At 48.7% G+C, this 21,010-nt stretch overlaps 1 protein-coding gene across 1 annotated transcript in view; it reads left to right on the forward strand.

Moving 5' to 3' along the window:
- Window positions 1–21,010, forward strand: part of HOOK1 (hook microtubule tethering protein 1) — a 58,209-nt gene that overhangs the window by 13,350 nt on the left and 23,849 nt on the right. Inside the window, exons 4-11 of the mRNA XM_038752380.1 lie at window positions 191–241; window positions 7,209–7,341; window positions 11,073–11,140; window positions 11,900–11,965; window positions 12,764–12,847; window positions 14,171–14,337; window positions 15,538–15,678; window positions 19,656–19,857. Of these exons, the coding sequence (XP_038608308.1) occupies window positions 191–241; window positions 7,209–7,341; window positions 11,073–11,140; window positions 11,900–11,965; window positions 12,764–12,847; window positions 14,171–14,337; window positions 15,538–15,678; window positions 19,656–19,857 (912 nt within the window). The remainder of the gene's footprint in view (window positions 1–190; window positions 242–7,208; window positions 7,342–11,072; window positions 11,141–11,899; window positions 11,966–12,763; window positions 12,848–14,170; window positions 14,338–15,537; window positions 15,679–19,655; window positions 19,858–21,010) is intronic.

Raw genomic sequence — 21,010 nt, forward strand, 5'->3', positions numbered from 1 at the left:
GCAGGCATACTTTCCTGCCTGTTGGATTTCCGTTTCCAATATCTGCTTCCCTGTTTCGATCCGTCTCGATTTGGTTTCACCCCGTCTTACTAGAAAAAAAAAATCGGGCCAACGTACCTTCGGTTCACGTTAAAACCTACGCAGTAATTATCGGCCTTTGTTTTAGCTGTTGTCATTCTTGTCGTTTTAGAGTAGCAATCTGAAGAAGATTCTGCAGCAAATTATGAGTTACTACCATGAGGTACGGTATGAGAAGTGCCCTTATGGGAAAGTTAAACTCCGACGGGACTACGGGATTGGGCTTGGTGTTTGTGGATTGTTGGGGATCTGGGGTGTTGAAGACGCCCCCGAGGTCACTGTTGGCCCGAGGGCGAAGGGGCGGCTGGGAAGGCCAGCATGGGACCCTCGATTGCAGCCTTTTACAGATGAGGAGTACTAATAATAATAATGATGATGGTATTTGTTAAGCGCTTACTATGTGCCAAGCACTGTTCTAAGCGCTGGGGGAATACAAGGTGATCAGGTTGTCCCATGTGGGGCTCGCAATCTTAATCCCCATTTTACAGGTGAGGTAACTGAGGCCCAGAGAAGTGAAGTGACTTGCCCAAAGTCACCCAGCTGACAATCGGCAGGGCCGGGATTTGAACCCATGACCTCTGACTCCAAAGCCCGGGCTCTTTCCACGGAGCCACGCTGCTCCTCCAGCAGTAGCGGGGTAGCGGGGCCTAGTGGCTAGAGCCCGGGCTTGGGAGTTGGAAGGACCTGAGTTCTAATCTCGGCTCTGCCACTTGTCTGCTGTGTGACCTCGGGCGAGTCACTTCACTTCTCTGTGTTCCCTCATCTGGAAAATGGGGAAATTTGATATTCGCAGTTTGTTTGCTGTTGGTCACTGATTTAAATGCCACTGGGTCCCATTCAAAGACATGCCAGGCATACTCTCCTGCCCCTTGGAGTTCCATTTCCAGTATTTGCTTCTCTATTTCAATCCGTTTCGATTCGGTTTCACCCCTTCTTACCAAAAAAAAAAAAAAATCAAATAAAAGTACCTTCCGTTCACATTAAAACGTAGGCGATAATTATCAGCCTTTAGTTTTAGTTATTATCATTCTGTGCGCCTCATTCATTCATTCATTCAGTCAATTGTATTTATTGAGCGCTTACTGTGTGCAGAGCACTGTACTAAGCGCTTGGGAAGTACAAGTTGGCAACATACAGAGACGGTCCCTACCCAACAACGGGCTCACAGTCTAGAAGGGGGGAGACAGACAACAAAACAAAACAAAACATATTAACAAAATAAAATAAATAGAATAGTAAATATGTGCAAGAGTCAATATGTACATGTGAGACAGGAGCTGTGTCCGACCCGATTTGCTGGAATCCACCTGAGAGTGCTTAGTGCAGTGCCTGGCACATAGTAAGCGCTTAAAATTACCACAATTGCTAGTGTTGTTAGTGTTCTCTTTGTCGTCCTCTTATATCTCTCTCCTCGCAAAACATCTGCTCACAGAGAACTGTTTCTTTCGTATTTATTGAGCACTTATTGTGTGCAGAGTGCTGTGGACTAAGTGCTTTGGAGAGTGTAATAGAATTCATTCAGTCGTATTTATTGAGTGCTTACTGTGTGCAGAGCACTGTACTAAGCGCTTGGGAAATACATGTTGGCGATCAATCAATCAATCATATTTATTGAGCGCTTACTGTGTGCAGAGCACTGGACTAAGCACTTGGGAAGTACAAGTTGACAACATATAGAGACAGTCCCTACCCAACAGCGGGCTCACAGTCTAGAAGGGAGAAACCGACTTCAAAACAAAACATATTAACAAAATAAAATAAAATAATAATATTATTAATAAACAGTATAACAGCCACATTCCCGGCCCACACTAAGCTTACAGTCTAGAGGGGGAGACAGACTTTAATAGAAATAAATAACAGATACAGACATAAGTGCTGTGGGGCTGGGAGGGGGGATGAATAAAGGGAGTGAGTCAGGGCCACACAGAAGGGAGCGGGAGACGAGGGAAGGAGGGCTCAGTCAGGGAAGGCCTCTGGGAGGAGATGGGCCTTCATTCATTCATTCAATCGTATTTATTGAGCGCTTACTGTGTGCAGAGCACTGTACTAAGCGCTTGGGAAGTACAGGTTGGCAACATATAGAGACGGTCCCTACCCAACAGTGAGCTCACAGTCTAGAAGAGTGGGCTCACAGTCTAGAAGTCTTCAATAAGGCTTTGAAGGGAGGAAAGCAGTTGTCTGTCGGATTTCTAGACAGTGAGCCCGTTGTTGGGTAGGGGCCGTCTCTATATGTTGCCAACTTGTACCTCCCAAGCGCTTAGTACAGTGCTCTGCACACAGTAAGCGCTCAATAAATACGACTGAATGATGAGTGAATGAGGAGGGAGGGTGTTCAGCGCTTACTATGTGCCAAACACCGTTCTAAGCTCTGGGGTAGATACAGGGTTAATCAGTTCGGACACAATCCCTGTCTCGCCTGGGGCTCAGAGTCTAGGGAGGAGGAACGGGGATTTAATCTTCATTTTACAGATGAGGAAACACATCCTCTTCTCCCTCTCCCGTCTGTGTCACCCTTGCTCTTGGATTTGTACCATGTATTTGCTCCCCCTCAGCCCCACACGGCCCTTATAATAATAGTAATAATAATGTTGGTATTTGTTAAGCGCTTACTATATGCGAAGCACCGTTCTAAGCGCTGGGGGGGGGGATACAAGGTGATCAGCTTGTCCCACGTGGGGCTCACAGTCTTAATCCCCATTTTACAGATGAGAGAACTGAGGCACAGAGAAGTTAACTGGCTTGCCCAAGGTCACACAGCAGACGTGTGGGGGGGAGGGATTCGAACCCATGACCTCTGACTCCCAAGCCCACCACACTGCTTCTCTTATCCACCAATTATTTATTTGTAACAATGTCCATCTCCCCTGTGGACTCTAAGCTTGAGGGAACCCGTGTCAATATGACTCAGTTATATTGTTCTCTCCCAAGCGTCTGGTACAGTGCTCTGCACGCGGTACGCGCTCAGTAAATTCCCCTGACGGACTGATTAGTGACGTCAAGGACGCCACCTCCTTCGTTTCTTGTGGCTCACTATAAGAGTAGTTATAATGATGGTATTTGTTAAGCGCTTACTAGGTGCCAATCACTGTTCTAAGCACTCGGGGTAGATACAAGGTCATCAGGTTGTCCCACGTGGGGTTCACAGGCATAATCCTCATTTTACAGATGAGGTCACTGAGGCACAGACTTGTCCACTGATAAGTGGCGGGGCCAGGATTTGAACCCACGACCTCTGACTCTCAAGCCTGGGCTCTTTCCGCTAAGCCACGCTGCTTCATTAAAGAAGCGGTGGGGGCTTCATGAGAGTAGCCCCCTCATCTGATGCGGACGATGGCCGTATAAGCATAATAATTATGGCACTTGTTAAGCGCTTACTCTGTGCCGAGGACTTTTCTAAACGCCGCCAAGTTAATCAGGTTGGACACAGTCCGTGTCCCACGTGTCCGTGTCCCGTCTTTTAGACTGTGAGCCCACTGTTGGGTAGGGACTGTCTCTATATGGTGCCAACTTGTACTTCCCAAGCGCTTAGTACAGTGCTCTGCACACAGTAAGCGCTCAATAAATACGATTGATGATGATGATGGAGCTCATAGTATATTGAATATTCTTAGATATTCTACTTCGAATGTGGGCCCCACCTGGGACAGGGACTGTCTTCGGCCTGATTAACTAGTAACTACCCCAGCGCTTTGAACAGTGCTTGGCACACAGAAGGCGTTTCCCAAATACCATTTTATTTTTAATAAAAGGGAAGGTATCTTTATAAGGGCACTGCCCGGATGAAGTCAGAGTGGATCCCTCGGTTATCTAAAGCAAACAGTGTCTACCAGCTGATTGCCCTCATTTTCCCTGAAATAGGCCAGCCTCCCAGCTCTTCCAGCAAAGGACTTTGGTCAGGATTCCTTGCGGAGCGCTGGGAAGGGCGGCTCCTAATCAATCAATCATATTTATTGAGCGCTTACTGCGTGCAGAGCACTGTACTAAGCGCTTGGGAAGTACAAGTTGGCAACATATAGAGACGGTCCCTACCCAACAGTGGGCTCACGGTCTAAAGTCTTCTAGGGAGGAGGATGTAGGGTGTGGGCTGCCCTCTCGACCGGGAAGCCGAGAGATTTGGGATCGCGGCCGGTTGCTTCCGCGCGGGAATGAGAAACGGTCAACGATGCAGCTTCCCGAAGCTCAGCCGAAGGGTTAGGGAGATCGGGATTTCCGAGCGGGGCGAGGTTTCCCTAAAGTCCGCGTTGCAATCCGTTTGCCCTGTTTTAGAATCTGCAGGGCCGGTGCGGCCTGCTGGTTAGCATCCCGGATAAGCGCTTAGTACAGTGCTCTAGAGGCACACAGTAAGCGCTCAGTAAATACGATTGAATGACTCATCTCTTTCTCAGTGACTTCCTGTTGCAGTTTTTCCCCTCTACCCTTTGGGAAGAGAGCGGCGAGGCCCAGCATTGAGAGCCCGTCAGAAGGGCCTGGGTTCCAATGCGGCTCCTCCACTTGTCTGCTGGGCCACCTTGGGCAAGTCACTTCACTTCTCTGGGCCTCACTTCCCTCATCTGGAAAATGGGGATGAAGACTGGGAGCCCCATGTGGGACAGGGACTGTGTCCAACCTGATTACCTTGTGCCAGTGCCTGGTCCATAGTAAGCACTTAACAAGTACCAGTAATAAAAACCAAAAACAAACAACAGCAGATGGGGTATTTGTGAAGCACTTACTATGTGCTAAGCACTGTATTAAGCGCTGCAGTAACTACAAGATCACTAGGTAGGATACAGTGAATTACGTGAACTTGGTTCTTTTTTAGGGATATTTGTTCAGTAATAATAATAAGTGTGATAGCATTTATTAAGCGCTTACTATTTGCAAAGCACTGTTCTAAGCGCTGGGGAGGTTACACAGTGATCAGGTTGTCCCACGGGGGCTCACAGTCTTAATCCCCATTTTACAGATGAGGGAACTGAGGCCCAGAGAAGTGAAGTGACTTGTCCAAAGTCACACAGCTGGCAGTTGGCGGAGCCGGGATTTGAACCCATGACTTCCGACTCCAAAGCCCGGGCTCTTTCCACTGAGCCACGCTGCTTCTCAGTACTTACTATGTGCTGGGCACCATACTAAGCGCTGGGGTAGATACAGGATAAACAGGTAGGATGCGGTCCCTGTCCCTCACAGGGCTTGCAGTCTTAATCCCCATTTTACAGAAGAGGGAACTGAGGCCCAGAGAAGCAGAGCGACTTGCCCGAGGTCACACAGCAGACAAGAGGCGGGACCGGGATGAGAACTCAGGTCCTCTGACTCCCAGGCGCGGACTCTTTCTTCTGGGCCGCGCTGCTTCCCTAAAATCGTATTAAGGAACATCAGGGCCCGAAGCCCCCCATTTTGGACAGACTAACAATTGTGGTATTTATGAAGCGCTTACTATGTGCCAGGCACCGTACTAAGCGCTGGGGTGGATACCAACAAATGGGGTTGGACACGGCCCCGTCCCACGTGGGGCTCAACGTCTCAATCCCCATTTTACAGGTGAGGAAACCGAGACCCAGCAAAGGGACGTGACTTGCCCAAGGTCACACAGCGGAAAAGCGGTGAAGCCAGGATTAGAACCCGTGACCTTCTGACGCCCAGGCCCGGGCTCTAGCTTCTCAAGGGCCACGTTGCTTCTCGATCATCAATCAATTATTCAGTGATATTTATTGAGCACTCACTGTGTGCAGAGCACTACAGTAAGTGCGTAGGAGAGGACAACCCAACGGAGTTGATATTAATAATATGGTGGTATCGGTGCAGCGCTTACCATGTGCTAGGCACTGTACTAAGCGCCGAGGTTCCCTGCCTGCAAGGGCAGGTTCAGGCAGCGTCTGGGAACAGCGTTGCTTTGGAAACCAGGACCTCCGAAAACGACCACCGCCTGAAGGAGCCCGGGCTTGGGAGTCAAAGGTCATTTCATTCATTCATTCAATCGTATTTATTGAGCGCTCACTGTGTGCAGAGCACTGTACTAAGCGCTTGGGAAGTACAAGTTGGCGCATGGGATCAAATCCCCGCTCTGCCGCTTGTCAGCTGTGTGACTTCGGGCAAGTCACTTCATTTCTCCGTGCCTCAGTTCCCTCATCTGTAAAATGGGGATTAAGACTGTGAGCCCCACATGGGACAACCTGATCACCTTGTATCCCCCCAGCGCTTAGAACAGTGCCTTGCACATAGTAAGTGCTTAACAAATACCATCGTTATTATTATTATTGGATCTCCCCCAGGGTTTAATTAAGTGCAGGCAGGTACGTAGTAAGAGCGTAACCAGTACCATTTGAAAATAAAAAAAAAATACCTAGAATTTAAGTCCTGATTCCTTTTTTCTTTTTTTATGGTATTTTTTCAGTGCTTACTATATGCCATGTACTGTATTCATTCATTCATTCAATCGTATTTATTGAGCGCTTACTGTGTGCAGAGCACCGTACTAAGCGCTTGGGAAGTACAAATCGGCAACATATAGAGACGGTCCCTACCCAGCAGTGGGTTCACAGTCTAGAAGGGGGAGACAGACAACAAAACATATTAACAAAACAAAATAAATAGAATAAACATGTACAAATAAAATAAGTAAATAAAGAGTAATATAAGATAAATAAATAAATAGAGTAATACACATGGTAAGAGCCCGCTTCGGGACAAGGTCTGCGTCCAACCCGATCTCCTTGGGATCCACCCCGGCGTTGCACTGTACTAAGCGCTGAGGTAGGCACAGGCTCTCCTCATATTGTTTTATTCTAGACTGGGAGCCTACTGTTGGGTAGGGACTGTCTCTATATGTTGCCAACTTGTACTTCCCAAGCGCTTAGTACAGTGCTCTGCACACAGTAAGCGCTCAATAAATGCGATTGATTGATTGATTTTCTAGCCCCTCTCCAGTCATGCAGTGTTGCACAACTCAGGCGTCATCTTGATTTCTCTCGGGCCGCGGACACGCTCCACTAACCGTGAAAACGCCCACCCCCTCTCCGCTCTCCCGATCCCCAACTCGCGGATCCCAGCTGATCGCCTTCCCTATCCGGGTGAAACGGAAAACTCGATCGGTGCGAGCGCCCCATTTCGCGACCGGGAATCCTAACTGAGAACCCCTCTCCGTCTTCCAGTATTTGGGTCAGCAGATTTCGGAAGAACTCGTTCCCGATTTGAGCCAGATAACCGACCATTCCGACCCGACGGAGCTAGGCCGGCTACTGCAGCTTATCCTGGGCTGCGCGGTCCACTGTGAAAAGAAACAAGGTACGGAAAAGTTGACGCCGTCCATGATGTGCGCCACTCCGATAATAATAATAATAATAATAATAATAATAATGGCATTTATTAAGCGCTTACGATGTGCAAAGCACTGTTCTAAGTGCTGGGAAGATTACAAGGTGATCAGGTTGTCCCGCGGGGGGTTCACAGTCTTCATCCCCATTTTGCAGATGAGGTAACTGAGGCCCAGAGAAGTTAAGTGACTTGCCCAAAGTCACACAGCTGACAGTTGGCAGAGCCGGGATTTGATATAAAGGATGTATACCTGTATATATGTTTGTACGTATTTATTACTCTATTTATTTATTTTATTTGTACATGTTTATTCTATTCATTTTATTTTGTTAATATGTTTGGTTTTGTTCTCTGTCTCCCCCTTCTAGACTGTGAGCCCGCTGTTGGGTAGGGACCGTCTCTATATGTTGCCAACTTGTACTTCCCAAGCGCTTAGTCCAGTGCTCTGCACACAGTAAGCGCTCAATAAATACTATTGAATGAATGAATGAATGAACCAATGACCTCTGACTCCAAAGCCCATGCTCTTTTCCACTGAGCCACGCTGCTTTTCCCACCCTCCTTTTAAAGGTCAACGGAAGACCAGCCAAAGGGCAGATGCAAAATATGCTTTTTCTCCCAAGTTGAGTTTCCCTCCAAGGCAGCGGACAAGGCGGTGCCCCCGAGGCATCCGGGAGTGAGCGCAGGATCCTGTGAGAGAGGCGGAGGGGTTGGCGAGAAGCAGCGTGGCTCAGTGGAAAGAGCCCGGGCTTTGGAGTCAGAGGTCATGGGTTCAAACTCCGGCTCCGCCAATTGTCAGCTGGGTGACTTTGGGCAAGTCACTTCACTTCTCTGGGCCTCAGTTACCTCAACTGTAAAGTGGGGATTAAGACTGTGAGGCCCCCGGGGGACAAACTGATCACCTTGTAACCTCCCCAGCGCTTAGAACAGTGCTTTGTACATAGTAAGCACTTAATAAATGCCATTATTATTATTATTATTATTATTATTATTATTAGAAAATTGGGCCCCGGGGTGGGGCAAGCCCCCAACCCCCTGACCGTTCTCCTCCCGCGGTCACCCAGGGCCCGTGAAGACTGAGCCCCCTCCTTCCTCTCCCCCTCCGCCCGCTCTCCATCCCCCCCGCCTTACCTCCTTCCCTTCCCCACAGCACCTGTATGTATGTATATATGTTTGAACGGATATATTACTCTATTTATTTTACTTGTACACATTTATTCTATCTATTTTATTCTGTTAATATGTTTTGTTTTGTTCTCTGTCTCCCCCTTCTAGACTGTGAGCCCACTGTTGGGTAGGGACCGTCTCCATATGTTTCCAACTTGTACTTCCCAAGTGCTTAGTCCAGTGCTCTGCACACAGTAAGTGCTAAATAAATACGATTGAATGAATGAATGAATGAATCCCGGGGCCGAAGGCCTACCGAATTCACCGTTCCCGGCCCCAGCCGGCGGGAGACAGGGTTCCGGCCAGGAGTCCCGGCCTTTGCTGGCGAAGCCGTTCCTCGCGACAGAGGGCCAGGCCCCCAGCTGATGGAGGAGAAGCCCGAGGTGCCGTGTAGCCAGCAGAGCTTCTAAGCTGGCACATTCATTCATTCATTCAATCGTATTTATTGAGCGCTTACTGTGTGCAGAGCACTGGACTAAGCGCTTGGGAAGGACAAGTCGGCAACATATAGAGACGGTCCCTACCCAACGACGGGCTCACAGTCTAGAAGGGGGAGGCAGATGACAAAACAAAACAGGTGGATGGGTGTCAAGTCGTCAGAACAAATAGAATTAAAGCTAAATGTACATCATTAGAGAAGCAGTGTGGCTTAGTGGAAAGAGCCCGGGCTTTGGAGTCAGAGGTCATGGGTTCAAATCCCAGCTCCACCAATTGTCAGCTGTGTGACTTTGGGCCAGTCACTTCACTTCTCTGGGCCTCAGTTCCCTCATCTGTAAAATGGGGATGAAGACTGTGAGCCCCCCATGGGACAACCTGATCACCTTGTAACCTCCCCAGTGCTTAGAAATGCCATTATTATTATTATTACACCAAGTGCTTGGGTAGGGACTGTTTCTATATGTTGCCAACTTGTACTTCCCAAGCGCTTAGTACAGTGCTCTGCAAACAGTAAGAGCTCAATAAATACGATTGATTGATTGATTGATTGAGAGGACAGTATAACCACAAACAGACACATTCCTGCCCACAGCGAGTTCACAGTCCAGAGGGGGAGACAGACGTTAATATAAATATATAAATAAATAAATTACAGATATATACAGGTGTATGTATATATCCGGATCCGATGTTGGGTCTGTCGGTCCCCACCTGGGCAACTTCTGAAATGTGACGGTGGGAAGCAGCAGCTCAGAACAGGTGCTGTGTTGCCTCGGACCGATGGAGACGGACCCCGCGAGTGGCCCCGAGGAAACGTGAGCCGGGCAGCCCCCCAGAGACCCTCTCTTTAGTTCTTGAGGCCTCCCCGCTGGAAATTTACAAGCTAGAAAGTTTCCCCGCCCGGAGGAGAGGCTGTGGCGTCCTCATGCTGAGGAGGGGCCCCAGCCGGAGGACGATGGTCAGCCGTTCCCCTCGGCTCCCGGAGGAGGTGGGCCGAACTAGAAGACCGGGCTCGGGGACGGTCGGCATGGACAAATTGTACATTTAGGGCACGGGACATTCAGAAGAAGCTTCCAGAGCACGAGGGCGAGACATCATCATCATCATCAATCGTATTTATTGAGCACTTACTGTGTGCAGAGCACTGTACTAAGCGATTGGGAAGTACAAGTTGGCAACATATAGAGACAGTCCCTACCCAACAGTGGGCTCACAGTCTAAAAGGGGGAGACAGAGAACAAAGCCAAACATACTAACAAAATAAAATAAATAGAATAGAAATGTACAAGTAAAATAAATAAATAAATAGAGTAACAAATATGTACAAACAAATATACATATATACAGGTGCTGTGGGGAAGGGAAGGAGGTAAGTGGGGGGGATGGAGAGGGGGACGAGGGGGAGAGGAAGGAAGGGGCTCAGTCCGGGAAGGCCTCCTGGAGGAGGTGAGCTCTCAGTAGGGCCTTGAAGGGAGGAAGAGAGCTAGCTTGGCAGATGGGCAGAGGGAGGGCATTCCAGGCCCGGGGGATGACGTGGGCCGGGGGTCGATGGCGGGACAGGCGAGAATGAGGTACGGTGAGGAGATTAGTGGCAGAGGAGCGGAGGGTGCGGGCTGGGCTGGAGAAGGAGAGAAGGGAGGTGAGGTAGGAGGGGGCGAGGGGATGGACAGCCTTGAGATGGAGAGAGACATTCTCTCACGAGTTTAGCCGCTGGGATTTTGGCCTCCGAAAACCTGTCGAAGAGTTAACGGTTCCCTCCTCCTCCCGAAGGAAGTTATATTTTCATATTGTAGTCTCCCAAGCGCTTAGTAGAGTGCTCTCCTCACAGTAAGCACTCAATAAATACGATTGCCTGTCTGAAAGCTTAATTGATTTCACAGGGGCATTCCTTCCCTCCTTCTCAGAGCCGTCTTCATCCCAAGAGCGTTGGACCCATTTTGAGATGCACGGAGAGGGTCTCTGAGCTGAAGAAAACTATTCAAGGCTCCCTGGGCTATTTACTAGGCATTGTGAGGTGGGTGGGAATGAAGCTGGGCCTCAGCGAGGTTGTGGGAGGAGTACGGAATCTAACCGCTTTTATGTTTTTTTGGTTCTAGAACACATTCAGAACATAATGACCTTCGAGGAATCCGTTCAACATGTCATCATGACAGCCATACAAGAGGTAACCTGAGGCCCTAGGGAAATGCATACTACACTGTCATTGGTTAGGAATACAGAGAAATGTGGATTTTTTTTAAAAAATGGTATTTGTTAAGCGCTTACTATGTGTGAGGCACCGTACTGAGTGCTGGGGTAGATACAAATTAATCAGGTTGGACACAGTTCCTGTTCCACGTGGGGCTCAGAGTCTTAATCCCCATTTTACAGATGAGGTAACAGGCACCGAGAAGTGACTTGCCCACTGTTGGGTAGGGACCGTCTCTATATGTTGCCAACTTGTACTTCCCAAGCACTTAGTACAGTGCTCTGCACACAGTAAGCGCTCAATAAATACGATTGAATGAACGAATGAATGAAAAGGTCACACAGCAGGTGAGTGACAGAGCCGGGAATAGAACTCAAGACCTGTCGACTCCTAGGCCTGTCCCCTCTCCACTAGGCCTGCTGCTTCCCTAACTGCCTCACTCAATATTTTTGGCCAAAATTGGGTCTCTGGCTGTGGCTTAGGAACCACCCTCCTTCTTCCCCCAATTTATAAGAGCGTTCTGGTGGGGGAAACCGAGTCCGACCCCAGGCACGGAGTCGAGGCAGCTGGCGGCGGCTCGGCCCAGGGAAGGGAAGGGGCTCGTCGAGTCGACAGTCTGGGATTTTTACCGCACAGAGAGCACAGCAGAGTCAATTTTAGGTCATGGTGTTTTCTTGTTTAACCTGGTTTTTCATTCTCCGGGGTGATTCAAGTTACGAAAATTCTGTTTCACAGCTGATGAGTAAAGAAACGCTGGGCTCCGCTGCCTCCACTCACGGCCCCGGAGATTTGGAGCAACAGGTGACCGGGACGGGCCGAACCCGGGCGGCGGGGCGAAGGGAGGGGAAGCGGAATGGGGCCTGTGGTCTTCCTGCCCACGGAGGGCATCGATCTGTGGTATTTATGGAGCGCCAGAGCACTCTGCTAAGCAGTTGGGAGAGTTCAGGGCAGCAGGACTCAGAGTCCCCTTTCCCAACCCTGTCAACTCTCTTCAGAGGTCCACGGGCCACGGAGAGTTGGGACGGAAGCCCCAATCTCGCACTTCGACCTCATTGAACACAGCACACTATCCATTTCTTTTTTCCGGTATTTGCTAAGTGCTTACTGTGTGCCCGGCACTGTACTAAGCGCTGGGATAGCTCCAAGATAATCAGGTTGGACCCAGTCCCTGACCCGCATGAGGCTCACAGTCTTAATCCCCGTTTTGCGGATGAGGGAACAGGCCCGGAGAAGTGACTCACCCACGGTCACGCCGCAGACCGGTGGCGGAGCCGGGATTAGAACCCAGGCCCTCTGATTTCCAGGCGCGGGCTCTTTCCTCTAGGCCACACTGCCTCTCTTGATGGTCACAGCTTATCATTCCCTGGCGGTCAGCCCTCTCCGACCTCCGGGTGAAATCTCGGGCCTTGCCTACCCCGAGCGCGAGGGGATTCTAGGAATGAAATAAGGGTTGTTGAATCTCCCAGCCCGGTCTTTCTGGCGGAGGGGGGATCCCGTGGGATGAAATCTCTTTTCAACGGCTTCGGGCAAGGGGGGAAGGGAGCGGGGTGTGGGCGTAGATGTGATCCTGAAACAAGCTCATGGAATCCCTTCTTGCAGCTCCGGATGGCTTTGGAAGACCTTCAGGAGGCCCTGGCCGAAAAAGAAGAACTGAAGCAGAGATGCCAGGAACTGGACGTGCAGGTGAAGAGCCATTTCTCGCCTACTGTGGGCAAGGAGCCAGTCTCCCAACTCTGTTGTTTTGGACTCTCCCAATACAACAGTCATTCATTCAATTGTATTTATTGAGCGCTTACCGTGTGCAGAGCACTGTGCTAAGTGCTTGGGAAGCGCAAGTTGGCAACCTATAGGGACGGTCCCTACCCAACAACGGGCTCACAGTCTAGAAGGGGGAGACGGACAACAAAACAGAACATGTGGACGGGTGTCAAGTCGTCAGAACAAATAGAATTAAAGCTAGATGCACATCAGTAATTAAATAAGTAGAACAGTAAATATGTACAAATAAAATAAATAGAGAAATAAATCTGTACAAATATGCATATATATATATATATATATATATATATATATATATATATATATATATATGTACAAGTGCTGTGGGGAGGGGAAGGAGGTAGGGCCGGGGGGAATGGGGAGGAGGAGAGGAAAAAGGGGGCTTAGTCTAGGAAGGCCCCACGTGGGACAACCTGATCACCTTGTATCTTCCGCAGTGCTTAGAACAGTGCTTTGCACATAGTAAGTGCTTAATAAATGACATCATTATTATTATTATAATTATGTTCCGGTTTTTTTTTTTGACGTGGCACAAACGTGAGCTAAACAGCCCGGAGCCTGTAAATCCTACCCTCGTGTCCCTTGCCCCTCTTACGGCTGTTAACATTCTCCAGGTAACATTCTGCTCCCCTGGGCCTCGTTTCTGAAAATCACATCGGAGCACTTAGAACAGTGCTTGGCACATAGTAGGTGCTTACCAAATGATGATGATGATGATGACGATGGCATTTATTAAGCGCTTACTATGTGCAAAGCACTGTTCTAAGCACTTGGGAATTTACAAGGTGATCAGGTTGACCCACGGGGGGCTCACAGTCTTAATCCCCATTTTACAGATGAGGTAACTGAGGCACAGAGAAGTGAAGTGACTTGCCCAAAGTCACGTCCATAATAATAATAATTATTATTATTAAAACCCCTGGGAGCCTGAATGTCAAGCGCGATGCTAGATTGCTTTTATCGGGCCTCACCAGTCACTGTGAGGCTCTTAATAATAATGATGGTATTTGTTAAGCGCTCACTATGTGCCCAACACCGTCCTAAGCGTTGGGGTGGATACAAGGTCATCAGGTTGTCCCACGTGGGGCTCACGGTCTCCATCCCCATTTTGCAGAGGAGGGAACTGAGGCCCGGAGACGCGAAGTGACTCGCTCAAGGTCACACGGCCGATAACCGCGCGTCACGATGAGCCGAACCCACGATCCTGTCGCTGTGTTGGCTTTCCAGGTAACCGCGCTTCAAGACGAAAAGAACACACTGCTCTCTGAGAACGAGCTGATGAATGAAAGGCTCGACCAGCTGGACAACCCCTTCGACGATCCCGGCACCGTGGTGGCCAAAAAATACCTTCAAGCTCAGTTACAGGTAGAGCAGTTACAAGAAGAAAACTTCAGGTATGAAAATCCCCCGAGGTTTTTGTCGGTTCTTCCCGTGTGCCGGCCGAAAGAGAACATTTTCACCTTATTCTCAGGTTTTGCCTTCAGACAGTTCTTCCTTTTCTAAGCAGCGAGGCTTAGAAAAGAGCCCGGGCTTGGGAATCAGAGGTCATGGGTTCTAATCCCGGCTCCGCCACTTAGCTGTGTGTCTTTGGTCAAGTCGCTTCACTCCTCTGGGCCTCAGTTACCTCATCTGGAAAATGGGGATTAAGACTGTGAGCCCCACGTGGGACAACCCGATCACCTTGTCACTGTGTGACTTTGGGCAAGTCACTTCACTTCTCTGGGCCTCAGTTCCCTCATCTGGAAAATGGGGGTTGACCCTGAGCCCCCCCCGTGGGACAACTTGATCGCCTTGTAACCTCCCCAGCGCTTAGAACAGGGCTTTGCACATAGTAAGCGCTTAATAAATGCTATCATAAATATCCCAGCGCTTAGAAGAGTGATTGGGCGCATAGAAAGCGCTTAACAAATACTATCATTATTATTATTATTATTAAAGCGTCTATTTTGGGGGCTGTAGTAATGGGTTTGGGAGCAAATTAAACCAGTGTGGTCTTAAACGACGCTAGCTGGATAGAACGGGAGAACCATTAGCAAGGTTACAGATTGTGACAGAAGATAGGACGTTCTGGAGAAAATGTATCCATCAGGTCTCTATGAACTCGACCGCATTTGATGATAATAATTAATAATTAATAATCATTAGAGAATTAAGTGCCGATGCCATGCTGAATGCTAGGATCGGTGGCAGGATCATCAGATTGGATGTAGTCCCCGTTCCCACCCTAAGCTCAAAGCCTGAGAATTAGGTTCTGTGGAACTGGGAGATTTGGATCAAAATCCCAAATTCCTAGGACAAGGGGAATAAGCCAGACAAATCCCCCGAGACGTGAAAGGGGAATTTCCAAAAGAAAGCAAAAACACCTCGGGTTCCGGAAGAAAAGCTGGGCGTTCCAGCATTTGCTGTGCATCGGAGTCGGGTTGGAATGCAGGTTTTCGGTTCCTGTCTTGATTTTTGGTTTCAAAACGGATTATCTGAGAGACGTGCTCCGTTAAGCGTCTAAACGGCTCAGAAGCGAAAACGGGCAGAGCCGAACTAATTTATGGTTCCACTGTTTGTTTTTTGTTTTTTTTCTTTTTGTGGGGGGCGGATAGACTGGAAGCCGCTAAGGATGACTATCGTCTTCACTGCGAAGATCTGGAGAAACAGCTCATCGAGTTCCAGCATCGGAATGACGAACTGACCAGCTTCGCCGAAGAAACGAGGGCCCTGAAGGATGAAATCGACGTTCTTAGGTAGGGCACGGTTGTCTTGTTGCCCCGGGGGGTGTCCTTCTGAGGAGCGGTCAGGCCTTTTTAAGGGGGCTACTGATTTAACTTCGTATCTCCTCCTTGATCGCTCCCTAGCTCATGTCCTAGCTCATGTAGCTCATGTCTACATATCTATTCTATTTATTTACATATCTATTCTATTTATCTACATTTCTATTCTATTTATCTACATATCTGTTCTATTTATTTACATATCTACAATATTCATTTACATATCTATTCTATTTATTTACATATCTATTCTATTTATCTACATATCTATTCTATTTATTTACGTATCTATTCTATTTATTTACATATCTATTCTATTTATTTACATATCTATTCTATTTATTACATATCTATTCTATTTATTTACATATCTATTCTATTTATTTTATTTTACATATCTATTCTATTTATTTACATATCTATTCAATTTATTTTATTTTACATATCTATTCTATTTATTTTATTTTACATATCTATTCTATTTATTTACATATCTATTCAATTTATTTTATTTTACATATCTATTCTATTTATTTTATTTTACATATCTATTCAATTTATTTTATTTTACATATCTATTCTGTTTATCTATTTATTTTATTTTGTTAGTATGTTTGGTTTTGTTCTCTGTCTCCCCCTTTCAGACTGTGAGCCCACTGTTGGGTAGGGACTGTCTGTAGATGTTGCCAACTTGTACTTCCCAAGCGCTTAGTGCAGTGCTCTGCACACAATAAGCGCTCGATAAATACGATTGATGATGATGATGATGATGATGATGATGATGTCCCGAAGGATAATCATGATATTTTTTAAGCGCTTACTGTGCGCCAAGCACTGCACTAAGCGCCGGGTAAGCTACCTGATAATCAGACCGACCCTGTCCGTGTTCCACACGGGACTTTCGGTCTCAGAGGGAGGGAGAACAGGAATTGAATCCCCGCTTTACGGAGGAGGAAACGGAGGTCCAGAGAATAGGGATGGTATTTTTTAAGCACTTGCTATGTGCCAGGCACTGTTCTAAGCGCTGGGGTGGATCGAGGCGAAGCGGGTGGGACACAGTCCCACGTGGGGCTCTCAGGCGCCGCGTTTTACAGACGAGGGAACTGAGGCCCAGAGAAGCAAAGCGACTCGCCCGAGGTCACCCGGGAGGCCGGTGGCGGGGTCGGGATTGGAACCCAGGTCCCTTGACTCCCAGACTCTTTCCTCTAGGTCACGCTGCTGGGGGCGGGGGGGTCCCGGACAAAATCGATAGAGCTTTTGCGTGGCACGTTTTCACTTTGAGCCATTTCCCATAAATCCGATAAAGCTTAATCTTGTCACTTGAGTCCTTCAATCCATCTGTGGTATACATTGAGCACCTACTGTGTACAGAGCACCGTACCAAGTGCTTGGGGGAGTCCAATACAGCGGAGTTAGCAGATACGTTCCCTGCCCGCTCCCAGCTAGGGGCTCTTTTCCCTCACGATCTCAGCTCTGCTAAGAGCGGCTTTTTTTAGATACGCAATTAGGTTACTGAGAAGCCTGCAAGCCACCTCCACCTCTCAGAGAAAGTATTTTTAAACAGCTTGATAATTAGTTGGAAAATGGTTCACTCAGTCCTTCCATCATATATATTGAGCGCTCACCGTGTGCAGAGCACCGTACCACTATCGGGGGACTGGGGACCTTGAATCTCGCAAGATTCGTGAAGAAGCGGCGTGGCTCAGTGGAAGGAGCCTGGGCTTTGGAGTCAGAGGTCCTGGGTTCAAATCCCGGCTCCGCCACTCACCAGCTGTGTGTCTTTGGGCAAGTCACTTCACTTTTCTGAGCCTCAGTTCCCTCATCTGGAAAATGGGGGATTAAGACTGTGAGCCCCCCGTGGGACAACTTGATCACCTTATAACATCCCCAGCGCTTAGAACAGTGCTTTGCACATAGTAAGCACTTAATAAATGCCATTATTATTATTATTATTCTCCTTGCCAGCTTTCCCGCTGGACCTCGTCCTCATCTGTCCCGCCGCCGGCCCCTCGGCCACGTCCTCCCTCTGGCCCGGAATCCCCTTTCCCGTCATATAAAATAAAAAAGAGTAAAATAATGATGGTATTTGTTTAGCGCTTACTATGTGCAGCGTGCACATAGTAGGCGCTTAACAAGTGCCATCATCATTATCATCATTATTATTATTATGTGCCAAGCACTGTTCTAAGCGCTGGGGAGGTTACAAGGTGATCAGGTTGTCCCATGTGGGGCTCGCAGTCTTCATCCCCATTTTGCAGGTGAGGGAACTGAGGCACAGAGAAGTGAAGCAGCTTGCCCAAGGTTGCACAGCAAGGTTGCCCCATTTTCAGAGCCCTCCTAAATCCCGTCTCCTCCAAGAGGTCTTCCCCGATGAAGCCCCCATTTCCCGTACCCCTGAAGCATCGGGGTGGTCCCCCACCTTCAGTCTCACAGCTGTTGTGTCCGTATCCTCACACTCTGCCCTCTCCCCTCGCCGTCCTTTATTTAAACGCCCGTCTCCACCATAGACCGTAAGCTCCTTGAGGGCAGGGATCGCGTCTATCGAGGTTGTTGTTTCAGACCCTCCGAGCAGTTAGCCCTAGAAGCGGTGTGGCTCAGGGGAAAGAGCCCGGGCTTGGGAGTCAGAGGTTGTGGGTTCCAATCCCGGCTCCGCCACTTGTCAGCAGTGTGACTTTGGGCAAGTCACCTCTCTGTGCCTCAGTTCCCTCATCTGTAAAATGGGGATGAAGACTGTCAGCCCCGCATGGGACAACCTGATGACCTTGTATCTCCGCCCCCCCCCAGTGCTTAGAACAGTGCTTGGCACTTAATAATAATAATAATGATGATGGCATTTATTAAGCGCTTACTCTGTGCAAAGCACTGTTCTAAGGGCTGGGGTGGTTACAAGGTGATCAGGTTGTTCCATGTGGGGCTCACAGTATTAATCCCCATTTTACAGTTGAGGGGATAATAATAGTGATGATGATAATAATAATAATAATAATAATGATGGCATTTGTTAAGCGCTTACTATGTGCGAAGCACTTTTCTAAGCACTGGGGGGGATACAAGGTGATCAGGTTGTCCCACTGGGGGCTCACAGTCTTAATCCCCATTTTACAGATGAGGCAACTGAGGCTCAGAGAAGTGAAGTCACACAGCTGACAATTGGCGGAGCCGGGATTTGAACCCATGACCTCTGACTCCAAAGCCCGGGCTCTTTCCACTGAGCCACGCTGGATGCCGTCATTATTCTTATTATCAGATAAATAGCGGTGGTGGATTGACCTCCCTCAGAGGGTTTTTGGGTGGTGACCCCCTCTGGATGCCAGGCGGCCTAAGTAGACCACCCGAAAATCAATCAATTGATCAGTCATATTTATTGAGCGCTTCGCTTACTGTGTGCAGAGCACTGTACTAAGCGCTTGGGAAGTACAAGTTGGCAACGTATAGAGACGGTCCCTACCCAACAGTGGGCTCACAGTCTAAAAGAGCCGGTCTAGACCGTAAGCTCATCTTGGGCGGGGAATGTGTCTGTCCATTGTCGTAGTGTATCCTCCCAAGCGCTTAGCACAGCGCTCCGCACCCCAGCGAGCGCTCAATAAATACGATCGAGTGAATGAATGAATGAATCAATCATATTTATTGAGCGCTTACTGTGTGCAGAGCACTGTACTAAGCGCTTGGGAAGTACAAGTTGGCAACATATACATGAATGGGCAGGGGCGGGAAAGACCCTGGAGCTTGGCGTCCCGCCCGAGGAGCCGCGTCCCCGTGACACGGGACGCCCGGGCCCCGATGCCGTCGTCCCCGGGTGGGTATTGGGATGCCCGCCTCCGCGCCCTCGGCCACGGGCAGACGGGCACGTGAAGAAATCGACGACGGCCCCGGACGTAAGTGTCGCGCGTCGTTCTCCCTCGGACCCTCCCCGCGAGTCAGCGCGTCTTCCTCGGTCTCCGCCGTCCCAGGCTGAGTTCGGACAAGGCCGGCAAGCTGGAGGCGACGGTGGAAGTGTACCGCAAGAAGCTGCAGGATCTGCAGGACCTGCGACGGCAGGTGAAGACCCTACAAGACACCAACATGCTGTACATGCAGAACATGGTCAGCCTGGAGGAGGAGCTGAAGAAGGCCAACGCCGCCCGCGCCCAACTGGAAACGCACAAAAGGCAGGTAAGGGATCCGCCCTGCTCGCCCCCGGCCCCTCGCCGGCCCGGTCCTGGGGGCGGCCTTCCCTCTGACTTGCTCCCTTTATTCACCATCATCATCATCAATCGCATTTATTGAGCGCTTACTATGTGCAGAGCACTGTACTAAGCGCTTGGGAAGTACAACTTGGCAACATATAGAGACAGTCCCTACCCAACAGTGGGCTCACAGTCTAAAAATTCTAAAATTTCACAGTCTAAAATATTCACCATTCATTCAGTCGTATTTTCTGAGCGCTTACCGTGTGCAGCGCACTGTACTAAACACTTGGGAAGACCAATTCGGCAACACAGAGACAGTCCCTACCCAACAGCGGGCTCACAGTCTAGAAGTCATCGCCACCCTTCCCAGCCCCACAGCATTTCATTCAATTCAATCATATTTATTGAGCCCTTATTGTGTGCTGAGCACTGTACTAAGCGCTTGGCAAGTACAAGTCGGAAGCATATAGAGACGGTCCCTACCCAACAATGGGCTCACAGTCTAGAAGGGGAGACAGACGACAGAACAAAACATGTGGACAGGTGTCATTTACGAGAAGCATTGTGAGAAGCAGCGTGGCTCAGTGGAAAGAGGCCGGGCTTGGGAGTCAGAGGTTGTGGGTTCAAATTCTGGCTCCGCCACTCGACAGCTGGGTGACTTTGGGCAAGGTGCTTCATTTCTCTGGGCCTCAGTCACCTCATCTGGAAAATGGGGATGAAGACTGTGAGCCCCACGTGGGACATCCTGATTACCTGTATCTACCCTAGCGCTTAGGACTATAGTATTCATTCATTCATTCAGTCAGTCATATTTATTGAGCACTTACTGTGTGCAGAGCACTGTACTAAGCGCTGGGGAAAGTACAAATCGGCATCATATAGAGGCGGCCCCTACCCAACAACGGACTCACAGTCTAGAAGGGGGAGACAGACAACAAAACAAGTAGATGGGTGTCAAAACTGTCAGAATAAATAGAATTATAGCTATATGTACATAATTAAAGCACTTAATAAATGCCATTATTATTATTATTATGTCCATATCTTTCATTTATTTACATTCATGTCAGTCTCCCCCTCTAAACTATAAGCTCGTTGTGGGCAGGGAATATGCCTGTTTATTGTCATATTGCACT

The sequence above is a fragment of the Tachyglossus aculeatus genome, chromosome 10, assembly GCF_015852505.1.
Source record: "Tachyglossus aculeatus isolate mTacAcu1 chromosome 10, mTacAcu1.pri, whole genome shotgun sequence".
Taxonomy (NCBI): domain Eukaryota; kingdom Metazoa; phylum Chordata; class Mammalia; order Monotremata; family Tachyglossidae; genus Tachyglossus; species Tachyglossus aculeatus.